The 12,381-nt window shown below is 38.5% G+C and overlaps 1 protein-coding gene across 1 annotated transcript; it reads left to right on the top strand.

Annotated features, from left to right (window-relative positions):
- The first annotated feature begins 259 nt into the window (after positions 1-259).
- On the top strand, positions 260-11,265 carry MMGT1 (membrane magnesium transporter 1). Its single transcript, XM_014853042.3, has 4 exons — positions 260-664; positions 4,476-4,528; positions 6,459-6,562; positions 8,203-11,265. Exons 1-4 carry the CDS (start codon positions 586-588, stop codon positions 8,360-8,362), a joined length of 396 nt encoding a protein of 131 aa, XP_014708528.1. The 5' UTR covers positions 260-585; the 3' UTR covers positions 8,363-11,265.
- Positions 11,266-12,381: the final 1,116 nt, after the last annotated feature.

Here is a 12,381-nt window from a genome sequence, read left to right as displayed (position 1 = left end):
TTGCCTCCTTCCGCAGTGCCGGTTCCTACAGGGCTGAAGCACAGCAAAGGCCAACAGGAAACAAAGGACACAGCTTGAGGGAAAAGCAAAACAAACAAAAAACAAAACCGCCCTGCTGCGGATAGAGACCCAGTACCAACAGCCTCTAACCAGCGCCTGTAGTCCCCGGTTCCGCAGCCTCACCCGGGCCTCTCGCAGGCCCCGCCCCGCCTCTCTGCAGGCCCCGCCCCTTGCCCCGCGGCCCGCGCTCATTTGCTGGCGCCCTTCCTCTCCGCTTCCCAGCCGGGCCGGTTTTCGCCTCTTCTTTGACGCCCTCCGCTCAGCTCCGCCTCGCGCAGGGAGGCAGCGCGGCGCAGGTTTGGCTCGTGGACACTCGCGGACCTTATTCCGCGTCGCTTTCCCCTTCTTCCCGGCATTCCTGTTTCCGCTTTCTCACGGCTCCTCTGTTTTTCCACCTCTGAGGCGCTTCGCGCCCAGGGCTTCAGTGACGTCATCTTTCTGCGCTGCGCGGACGCCAGCCGGTGGAGGAAGGAACAGCTCTGCCGCCCTTCGCTGCTTTTGTTGGGCTGCTGCTCCGCCGGAATCATGGCGCCGTCGCTGTGGAAGGGGCTGGTGGGAATCGGCCTCTTTGCCCTAGCCCACGCGGCCTTTTCCGCCGCGCAGCGTAAGTGCCCGGGGGCTTGGGTCCGGTCCCGTGAGGGACTCCGGGGGCGGTGTGTGGGCGCACCCCTGTGGGACTGTCAGATCGAGTGTCCCAGGAACGGTCATTTGACACCTTACAGTTTGGGGTGACTACGAGAAGCGGCATGGAGCTCCCCGATGGAAGGCTCGGATTCTGAGTTTGCGGAGAGTGGGGACACCTGAGATTGCAGCCGGGTTCGAAGGGGGGTGTCTGGGAGAGGGCTCCGAGCGGGACGGGCGGGCTGCAGGATGCGCAGAGAGGGAGTCTGTCTGGGAATGCTGGACAAGTGATGTCAGATCCAGCGTGGGGCTGATCAGGCAAAGTGTCAGATTGAGAACCTCGGATGCTCATGGTCCCATGACAACTAGATGGACAACATCTTGGGCACTCCTGGGCTGTTCAGGCAGAGACTAAGTTAAGTGACCGTTTGCGTCAGGGAGGCACTGTGGTACAGAGGAAAGAGCATTGGTCTGGAAGTCTGGAGGGCTGGTTCGTAAAAACTTGCTTTACCGCTAAATCTGTGTGACCTTGGGCAAGTCACGTCCCTTCTCTGAGTCTTCATTGAGGTGGATTTTAATTCCTGCCCTTTCTGTGTCACAGAGTGATTGGGAAGTTTAAATGAAAAAAAAAGTAAAAGTACTTTATTATACAAATACAATCGGATGTATCGTGAAGAAGAAACTTGGAGTCCAGCGGAGGATGCAGTGCAGTCTTGAGACAGCTGATCTGTTTTGAGATCTTCCTTCTCTCCTGGACCAGGGGTCAGCAAACTCTGGCATGTGGGCAAAATGCAGCCTCCCTCTTGTTTTTGTAGTTAGCTGATAATGTTTTTACATTTGTAATTGTTGGGGGAAAGAGCAAAATAATATTTTTATGATCCATGACAGTTATATAAATTCCAAGTTTCAATGTGCATCAATGAAGTTTTATTGGTGCTCGGCCACACCCATTCATTTAGGTATTGTAGGGCTGCTTCCTAAGGGCGGGGTTGAATAGTTGTGATAGAGTATCTAGGCCTGCAAAGTCTAAAATATTTATTATCTGGCCCTTTACAGGAAAAGTTTGCTGACCCCTGTCCTAGCCTATAGAGCCCATGAGGACAGGGGCAATGTATATTTTGTTCATTGCTGTAATCTCAGTGCCTAGCACGATGTTCCCCACAGTAGCTACTCAATAAATTTGTTGAATGAAGGAGATGAATTCAAAGTTGAACTTCATTCCTTTTATTTGCTAGATTACTAAAACTAGTAAATAGAAATAAAGTAGAAAATAAAATGTGAATTCTTTCAAAGCTCTAATTATTTTTAAGATAAAAGCTTTTGTTCCATTTATTATATGTAATTAAAATGATCCAGTTATTTTAACTACTTTTTACAAACATGTATTATGACATTTGCCTGACAGAAATTCAGCTTTATTTTTAAAATACATTTCTTTATTTGAAATTTTAGATTTACAGAAAAGTTGCAAAGATAGTACAGAAGAGTTATGGTATACCCCTCACCTAGTTTCCCTTCTTGGTAACATCTTACATTACCATGTTATATTGTCACAACTAAGAAACTGACATTGGTATATTACTATTAACTCAAATCTAGCTTTTATTTGGATCTCACCAGTTTTTCCATGAATGTCTTCTTTCTGTTCCAGGAATCAATCCATGGTATCACATTACATTTAGTTGTCATGTTTCCCCTGTCTCCTCTGTTCTGTGACACTTTCTCCAAAGCTCCAATCTTTAATGATAATAATAATAATAGCTGACATTATTAAGTGCTTACCACGTTGCCAGGCACTGAAGTAAGCACTTTACATGTAGCATATAATTCAGTCATACCGAAAGCCCTGTAAGGTAGCTATTATTGTCATTATCGCCTTTGAAAGATGAAGAAATTGACACTGACACAGCTGGGAAATCTGCACAAAATTACAGAGATGATAAATGGTGGGGCCAGGATTCAAAGACAGGCAGTTTGACTCTAGAACCTGTGTGCTACACTGCTTTATAAAATTCAGTCTTGAGTAATTGTTTGAAATTGCGCTGTGCTTAGGTGCCAGAGGTACAATGATGCCCTGAGGGAGTTCAAAGTCGAGTGGAGAAACAAGTGGATCCAGAAATAAACACTTAAAGTGATCTAGATGCTATTTCTAAAATGTGTAGAGATAAATGGAGACGGGGCCAGTCTTTTTTCCGGGGGCAAGGAGTTAAGGAAAGTATCCTAGAGCCTTGCTGCTCAAGTGTGGTCAATAGACCACTATAGTGGGAATCACCTGGGAGCTTGTTAGAAACGCAGAAACTCAGGCCCTGCCCCAGATCTATTTAATCCGAATCTGCATTTTAATAAGATCCCCAGGTGATTCTATTTACATCCCTTTGAGAAGCACTGCCCTAGGGGAACTTAGGATACTGTGAAATCCTTTGTCATTTTCTGCAATAGGCTTCAGCTGTAAATTTTTACAGGCCAAGCGCAGGTTGTTGAAGTCCAACCCCTTCGTCTTACAGAGGAAATACCTGGTTAAAGGTAGTGTTAGAGTGAGATTAGGCTTCGTGCAAAGAAGAAAGCTAGCTGGGAAGTGAACAGGCAGTGGGAAGTTAGCCAAAACCTATTTTTGGTATTGGTTTGATTTTTCTTTTACGCCTGTCCTTATGCTAAATCCTGTAAGGTAAAACTTCAGAAGTGTTTCTAAACACATTCTCTTTTAAGAGTCACTACACGTTCACTCACAGCAATTTGGGTTTCTTAGTCCACAGTACATTATTACATAGAGATTGTGTGAGGTTCCTCTGGAATTAGGATTTTGTGTTTGTATGTTCCCCATGAGATGAGAATGCCTTGTGGCATTTGTCACTGTAGTGGACCTCTTTATAACGTTCAAGATGGAAAGAGACCAGTATTTACCTTTGAGGCTGTGTCACGTCAGATTGTGGCAGCAGATACTGTGGTGCTGTGGCGCGCTCATCTTTGCCGTGGTGACCTTAGTTATGGCAGAGTGCCTATCATGTATCTCTTTCATCCTCACATTATTCCTATTTTACTGTTGCAGAAACTTAGGCAGTGAAAAGATACTATATTTCTTTGATTCTGAGACGTACACCCCCTGCTACATTTTAACACTCTGAAATTGAGATACATGTTACAATCCATGAGAGTGTCTTACATTGAATGAGATATAGTCAATTACAGTACATTCAAGAGCTGGTATTATGATCTAGGCTTTTCAGCTTCCAGATCCTGATCCTTTTCCTTCATACCTTGCTGCCTCCCGAGGCTAAGGCAGCAGCAGAATTATAATTAAATCATAGAAGCAGAAATTGATGCCCGGGAATTTCTCCTATTCCACCACTGCCCCAGCATATTCTCTCAGGAAAAACATTTCTATACCAATATTACTTTGTCCATACTATGTGATGATGGTGCTATTTCAGGGTTGAGATTTTCTGTAGACTTATTAATTTTTAAAGTTGTGATTGACCGGTTAGTGAAAGAATTTCAGAGGATTCTAGTTTTCCTGTGGTAATGAAAGAAAAATTATGTTTAGGCATTTCTTCCTCATACTTGCTCACCTTTCACTCTTCTCCTGTTTTATAAAGCGACAAAACAGTCATGATGTAAATAAAATAGTTCAAGATCAGGTTGACTGCCTTAGAAGATAGAGGTTTTTGAGGAATCCGGGATTAGCATTACTTTATGTAGCATATAAGTCAGCTGCTTCTTTGGTATTTTGATTTGCTTGCATTTTAAGAAAGAAAAATGGGCTACAATTTCCTTAATGGTATGCTTCTGGTTTATAGATCGTTCTTATATGCGATTAACAGAAAAGGAAGATGAATCACTGCCAATAGATGTAAGTTGGTCATTTATATTCCATTAAAATGTCTTTAAAAAATTAGCCACATAGCTTATGTTTTACAGGGTTTTATTCTCTTAAAAATCTTCCAGATATGAAATAATATCTGTTCTCTACCTTTTGTCGCTCATTGTAAAACCCCAGAATTTGGAAACAAAAGATTTATCTGTTTGGCTTCTAGAACTGTAGTTTAAATAGTCTTTCTAGAAGTTACTCCTTCCATAGTCTAAGATGGACATAAAAAGTTGATTATTTGACTTCGTTTTTTAGAAAAGTTCCTTTTATATATAAAGTATAAAAACAAGCAAAACTAACAAAACGTTGTTTAGGGACATATACACAGATGGTAAAACTAAAGAAAAACAAGGAGGTGTTTTTTTTAAGCTAAAATGATATGTGAGCTTCATTCACAATTTTTATCTTTATTGAACTTTAAATTACAAAAGTAGTAAGTTCTACTTTAAAAGAACAATCAAACAGTAAGTCTAAAGAGTAAAATACAGTTAAGAAGAAAAAAAAACTGACCCCATTGCTCAGCAAGTCTACTCCCACCAGTTTGGGGTATATCGTTGGTTCAGTTTTCTTCCTGTGCATAAACAACATTATCTTTATTCATGCTTTTACGTAATTGAAACACTGAGTTTTTCTTTAAAAAGTTATGCATGTGTATATAGTTTTATAATTAGCTTTTTTATTACTTAGCAATTTATCTTGACATATTTCGTGACACTCATGGATTTATGACGTTCTTATTAATGGTGCCTGTGATTGCATTGTATGAAATAGGTCTTGGTACACTGGTGGTGGGAATGTAAACTGGTATAACATATGACATTAGGTTTTAATTTAGAAAGTTAGAGTAATAGCTTGTGGCTAATTTTGACTTTAGTTGTCTATAATTAAAAATATGGTAGATGTGGCTATTAACTCATTTTCTCATCACCTTTGCTTTGTGGTACATACACACACACACAAATTCATTTATATCTATTTAAAAATAACTTCCTTCTGTTTAGAAATGGGAAGATTTGAAAAATACAGAAAGTCACAATCAAGAAAATAAAATATGCCTGTAATCCCATGTTGGTTAATAGCAAACATTGCAAGTTTTTGCTTGCACAATGTTTTTGGAAAGCAGTTTGGTCTTACCTAATAAAGTTGAATGTGTGTATGCTCTCCTCCAGTGATTCTACTCCTGTGCACCAGGACACACACACAAGGATATCCATATTGACATCGTAAAAGTAACAAACAGGAAACAGCCCATATAGCCATCAACAGCGGAATGGATACCTTGTGGTATTTTCATATAATGAAATACAAAACACAATGAAAATGAATGGACTACAACTATATACCACAACAGGGATGAATCTCACAAAAGAGTTCAAAAGGGAAGAAGTAAACAATATATGTTTTAGAGGTACATACATAGCTGGTAAAATTATAAAGAAAAGCAAGGAACTGATTAATACACAATTCAGGACAAGAGTTAATGTTGAGAGGGAGGGTGAAGAATATAATTGGAAAGGGACACATGGGACTTGAAAGGTACTGATAATGTTCTCTTTCTTAAGCTGAGTGGTAGGTAAGGGCTGTTCTTTCTATACTCTATGATATTTAACAATAATACATTGAACAATTCTTGGTTGCTCTTGGAAGCAGGTAATAGTTGATAACTGAGTTCTGAATGGCTCAGTACCTGTTTTTGCTATTTGAGCAAAACCCAAAAGTATTTTTGCAGTTGATCCACAGAATTTATAGAAGATTGTATTGTGTCCAAGTCCAAATCATTTGAAGTGAGAAGTGATTCCTTGATAGGATCTGGGAGAAATACCTGTTAGAGGCTAAAAAGAGATGGAGAGAAAATTGCAAATTTTTACAATATTTGTATGTTGTTTAGTAATCTCAATCTTTATACTCACAGATAGTTCTTCAGACACTTCTGGCCTTTGCAGTTACCTGTTATGGTATAGTTCATATTGCAGGGGAGTTTAAAGACATGGATGCCACTTCAGAACTAAAAAATAAGTAAGTCTTTCCCTTTTCATAGGCATTTAATTTCATAGGGGTTTTGCTTCATTTACGTAATTTAAAATGTATATTTTCTGGTACATGAAAGTTGGTTTTGTTTTTATGTCTTGATTATGCAGTTTGTATGACTAATGTGATAAAAATATTGAGGCAGTGTTTGATATAATAGGAAAAATGGAAGTTGAACGACAGATTATTGATATTAGGATAAGATGTTATGTTATGGTTGCTTAAAATTATTTGTTGGTTGGTTGGAGGGACAGATGGATGGAAATAGATATATAGGAAGATGTTCCCTTGGAAATTTTCCCTTCCTTCCTCACTCCCTCCGTCCTGTCTCTTTGCTTCCCTCTCCTTCCTTCCCTCCTTCCTTCCAGCTCTTCCTCCCTCCCTCCCTCCCTTCCTTTTTCTTCTTTTTATCCTCTTGTCCCAGCTTAGTCTTTGAAAGAAAAAGGGGTTTTCTGTTTCCTCTATTGCTTGAACCTAGTCTGTAACAAACTCTGCTCTCCGGCCCTTTTCTATCCCTGGATTAATGTATATTTGTTATTCTGCTTCTTATGTCTCCTATACGTCTTCTAAGCTATTTTCATGAGCTTTACTCACTTTTCTTTTCCATATTTCTTACTTTCATAAAATCATGTTTAACTTTGTTCAATTCCATCTTTGGACTTTACCCACCTTCTTGATCCTGAATATTTTAACCCTTTGCAATATTTCCCTAGAAGGAGTCCCAGTAAACTTTTACGTTTTAGAGGAAACTCACCCCTTTTTTACTTCTACTTTTTAGTTTACGTTTTAAATAGTCATATCTCAGGCTTCCTGTTTTATGTGGGGCTATCCTTGGATTTTTAGGTAGGCTGACTTTGAGATTTGAGTTTTTATTAAAGGAAGAGTTCTTTTTTTTCCCCAGGAAAATAATATTTAAAAACAAACCAACACTAAAAGCCATACACTTAGGTGTTTGTGAACTTTTTTTAGACTACATGTATCTTCCTGGAATAGAAGAGCGGATACTCTACTATCACCACCCACTGCTGTTCTTACAAAGAGTCTACTAGGAATCGCAGGCAAGGGGCCAGGAGAGAAGCAAGTAAAACAGAATGGGATGAAGTAGGTGGTAGCAAAATATATGAATTTAGTAGGTGGTAGCAAAATATGTGAGTTTGGACAACAGCAGGTACAGAAGGGCCAAAAGAAATTTTTTGCTGTACTTGAAAGATTCTTGGAAAACAGATCTCTGAAATGATCATATGGCTTGAATAGTGAGGGCCAAATGAGACTGATCAAAAGTGCCATCTGTGTACTGTTTTTTTAAAAGACTGACCTGGGCTAGTGTTAGATTTACAGAGGTGATTAAAGTTGAGCAATTATTTGTGTTATTAGTCATAGACATCCTGGAAGGAATGGCTGCATAAAAAAAATTCGAGGGCTTTTGTTGCTTTTCCAGGTTTCTTACTTTCCTTGTACAGGAAAAAAAATGAGATACAGTATAAATGCCATTGATAGGCTGATTTCATGGATTTAAACTTAGTTTAAAATATAACCCATAGCAAATTCATAATTGTTTAGAAGCCTGCTTGTTGTCACGTACACTTTTATAAAGGTTTATCTAAAACTGATGCTTTTTTTCTTTTAAGGACATTTGACACGTTAAGGAATCACCCATCATTTTATGTATTTAATCATCGTGGTCGAGTACTGTTCCGGCCTTCGGATACAACAAATTCTTCAAACCAAGATGCATTGTCCTCTAACACATCGTTGAAGTTACGAAAGCTTGAATCACTGCGTCGTTAAGATTTTTACAAATTATAATAATAGGACAGGACACAGAGCTGGAATATTGGAGTTTGGGGTATAAAACACTCCCCTATCAGTATTTATATTGATCTTTCAGACCTAATTAACAAAAGTCTATGGCCCTTGTTTGTACACTGTTAATCAAGTCATTAATGCGGTATAAGTTATCTGTGAAATGAGTCTTTGATCTTTCAAAGAGAGAGTTCTTTTTTTCATTTAAAACAAATTCACATCTTTTGTAAAAGTCACTGTTTTGAACACATTTCTTGGAAAAATGTTGATGGTTTCGTAATTATTTATTTTCTTAGATTTCTTTTGCACTACAGTTTTTAGGATTCTTTTGGAAATAGTGTGACTACTGCATTTTGCAGCACGAACGATAGTAAAATGACCTTCAGTTCTTAACAACAAATGCACTTCTCTAAGGAGACTAAAATGGTGACTTAGTTTTTCTTACGCCCCCTAAAAAGTGACTCTGCTTCAGCAGGTACTGGCCAGTTTTTAATGTACCCATGCCTTCTCAGCCCGTTCTGCTCCCATACACCTTCTAACATCAGCTGTCTTGTTTCATCACTTCTCTGGGGTTCTGTGTGCAGTGAGCAATTTTTGTGTCAGAACTTCTTTGTCATAACAAATATATTTAACAAACTCAACTTGTTGTAAGGCTACTTGTGTTCTCTTCATTTATCTGTCAAAAATTTCCCTAATTGATTTTGTAGTATAAGAATAGTTGAAGATAGACCAAAAAGACCATTCGTGATTTGATTATCTTGCCTGTGTAAAAAAATAGTAATCACTGAGGAAAACTGATTCCATGTCATTAGCCAGTTTAACTTATTCAAAAATAACTCTATTTCATTGCACACTAAACTAGTGAATTAGTAAAAATGAAGGAAACTTCTTATTAAAGGTAGACTTCAAAGGAATTGGGCCAAATATGTTCTATATATTTGGAACTAATATCTTTAAGTTTTTAAAAAGGTCAGTTAAGAAATTGTTTCATAGCTTCTGATTTGTAGCAGGCTTAGAGTTTTCCATCTTCATTGTATGTTGCTGAAGGTGAGGATGGGGTACAGAGTAGGATTTTTTTAGAAACAGTAATTTTGGGGAAATTTGGCTGCTTTTTGATCTGCAGGAAGCTTAACATTTCTTTGTAGAGAACATTGCTTTTGTTGAATTGTACAGGTGTGACAATAGGTGTAAAGGGAATAACTGTATGCAGATTTGAAAAGGAAATGTGTTTTAGGCAAGAGTCATAAGATGCTCTTACGCTTGATGGCATTTTTTCCATTGGGAATGAACCTCAGCTCTTCTCTTCTGCCTGCTAACACACAGCCCCAAAGCGCGAGGTGGTTTTATCATTGGCTTTTTATTGTCGTTCAGTTTTGCTTTGTTTGCCAACCCAGTCTGTGTGTGGAATACTGACTCTGCCTGCTTTCTGAGAGAACAGAGTTAGAAATCTGCTGATAACCTAAAATAACGTAGAAATAAGTTAAAAATGTGAACTCACGGGTTAAAGTGGTGATAATTAAATCAAAATATTGTGCAAGAATCAAGCTCCTTACGTCAGGCTTGTCTAGTGTTTCCTCAGGTCTGACGTGACTTGCAAGAGCCTCTTGTTTTCTTCTCTTTTGGGGCTATCTTCCTTTCCTGATATGTTTTTCTGACAAATTTATTTGAGATAAAATTCACATAACTTAAAATTCACCCATTTAAAGGGTACAATTTAGTGATTTTGCTGTATGTTCACAAAGTTGTGCAACCATGACAACAGTCAATTTTAGAACATTTCCTTCACTCCCAAAAGAAACCCTGTACCCTTTAGCTGTCACCTCTCATTTCCCCCATAGTGCCTCCCAGCCCCGGGCAACCACTAATCTATGTTCTCTCTCTATAGATTGCCTATTCTGGTTATTTAATATGAATGAATTTGTACAATATCTGGTCTTTTGGGACTGGCTTCCCAAATATGGTTTTGTTTTATGTGGAGTGAGAACTTTGCGTCTTGGAAACTGGGCTTGCTGTGAAAGGCAGTGGTTGGTAAAGGCAGTGGATGTGAGGAGGGAGGGTGAGATACCTAACAGGTTTCTCAGTCAATCTTGTGCCGAATAGGATTTCCTCATGACCAAGCATTTGTGATGTACTTCTACTTAGAATATTTTGGCTAGTCTCTAGAATAGGTATTGAAATCTTTGCCCAGTCAGGAAAGACCTGCTACAACTAATGACAAATAATTTGGCAAATAATTGACATAACAGTTTTCAGGCATGTCTAACTTTGTTAGCAGCTTGTATACCTCGGGCCAGGTGAGCTTCCCAAATTTCTTCTTTAATTTCCGCCAGTGAATTTCTGCTCTCTTTTTTCAAGTATGTACCATAGGACTAAAGATGATTTGGGTGTATCGTAACAGTGCTAAATAGATTAAGTTCAGAATTTTATTTATAATGCTGTGAGACAGTCCATGACTACCTAGTGTAGTCCAAAAATGTAGTGATTTGAGCTAGTTAAGCCTGCAGTTGACTGTGATTTCAGTGACATTCAGAAGTGTGTTACTATTGAAGGCTCTCTATGATATAGGAATACTCACTTCTTAAAAACCAGGGAACCAACCAAATGCTATGGGCTAATGGCCCAGCCACAGAAAATGCAGATCGGCGAATTGGAGATGATGATGCTCTGTAACTCCCTGATGATTGTTTCCTAAGCATTGTGGCTTCTTTTTGAGTGGCATGGCAGCATCTTCCTGGTTGTATGTGGCCTGTTTCCATGATGTATTGAGTAGTGTTGTTCGTTGTGAGCATCGATGCCTGTAACACCAAGCTAAACACATTCTTTTGGATATGTTTCCTCTCTTTAAATGACCTTGCCCTGTCCAATAAATAAATGATTGTCTCACCCTGTTTTTGGAAGTGGTTTTTCTTTTTGTTTTTTGTTTTTTTTTTTACTTTTAATCTCATTTTCTTCTGCTTCTCTGTCCCCAGAAAAATGTAAGTGTTAATTTTATGACTGTATTTTTTTCCAGTGTGATGCTGTTTTACTAAATTCAATGGATACTTTACTTTTTATGGTACATGTAAAGTCTTATTGCAATTTTATGTTTTTTTAGAGTTGAAACAGAATGTGTAAGCTCATTTTATAAATTATCAAATACCCTTTTGGGTATAAGAATTTCAGTCCTCGAGTAGCAATGTTTAATCATTCCATCACAAATTTGTTAGATAGCCCAACTACCATTACAAAATGTCGCTTGATACTTAACAGGAAATCATGATTAAAGCGTCAGGGGGCAAGTGTAAAGTCTAAAGACAATCCAAGGGGTAGTTCTGATCACAAAACTTGGCACTTATCTGCAGTATTTTGAAAAATAGCACTGCCAGTATTCTAATCTACCTAGGATTGTCTCAAAATAACCTACTAATCAAGTATTCTTTTAAAAGGAAAAAAGAAAGATAATATATGCACTTGGCAAAAAAAGTCAGACGGTACAGAAAGGCTTGAAGTTAACACTTGCCTCCTTCCCTCCTCCTCCTAACACCTCTCTCCGAACGTAACCAGCTTAAGGTGTCTTGTACATTCTTTCAGGAAAAAAGTTATTTGCCAGCAAATATATACTTAAAAAAGTTTTACATTAATGGAATCAGACTGTATACACTCTTCTGTACCTTGCTTTTTTTGCTACCTGTGTCTTATAAGATTTTTCTGTTATCAGTATATGCAGAAATGCCTCAGTCTTTTTGCTGACTGTGTGGTATTCCAATGTACAAATGTGTTATAACTGTTCGAACATTGATGGGCTTTCAGATGGTTTCCAGTATTTTACTATTACTAAACCATACTGCAGTGAGCATACTTGTACATGTAATGAGATTATACTGACAGGGGTAATGCCTAGCAATAGAACCCTGGGTCAAATGGTGTTTTTCATTTTCAGTTCAGTGGTTGTTGCCAGATTGTTCTCCAGAAATCTTTGCCCATTATACTTCCATAAATAATGTATAAGAATAATTATTTATGAG

This window comes from Equus asinus, chromosome X (genome assembly GCF_041296235.1).
Source record: "Equus asinus isolate D_3611 breed Donkey chromosome X, EquAss-T2T_v2, whole genome shotgun sequence".
NCBI classification, from domain to species: Eukaryota; Metazoa; Chordata; class Mammalia; order Perissodactyla; family Equidae; genus Equus; species Equus asinus.
This window is presented reverse-complemented; position numbering and strand designations above follow the sequence as displayed.

What these genes read in the sequence shown, in the direction of transcription:
- MMGT1 (XM_014853042.3), top strand. Translation starts at nt 586, where the DNA reads ATGGCGCCGTCGCTGTGGAAGGGGCTGGTGGGAATCGGCCTCTTTGCC. An exon ending in ATGAATCACTGCCAATAGAT is followed by an intron (nt 4,529 to 6,458) that starts GTAAGTTGGTCA and finishes TTATACTCACAG; the next exon opens with ATAGTTCTTCAGACACTTCT. An exon ending in ACTTCAGAACTAAAAAATAA is followed by an intron (nt 6,563 to 8,202) that starts GTAAGTCTTTCC and finishes TTTTCTTTTAAG; the next exon opens with GACATTTGACACGTTAAGGA.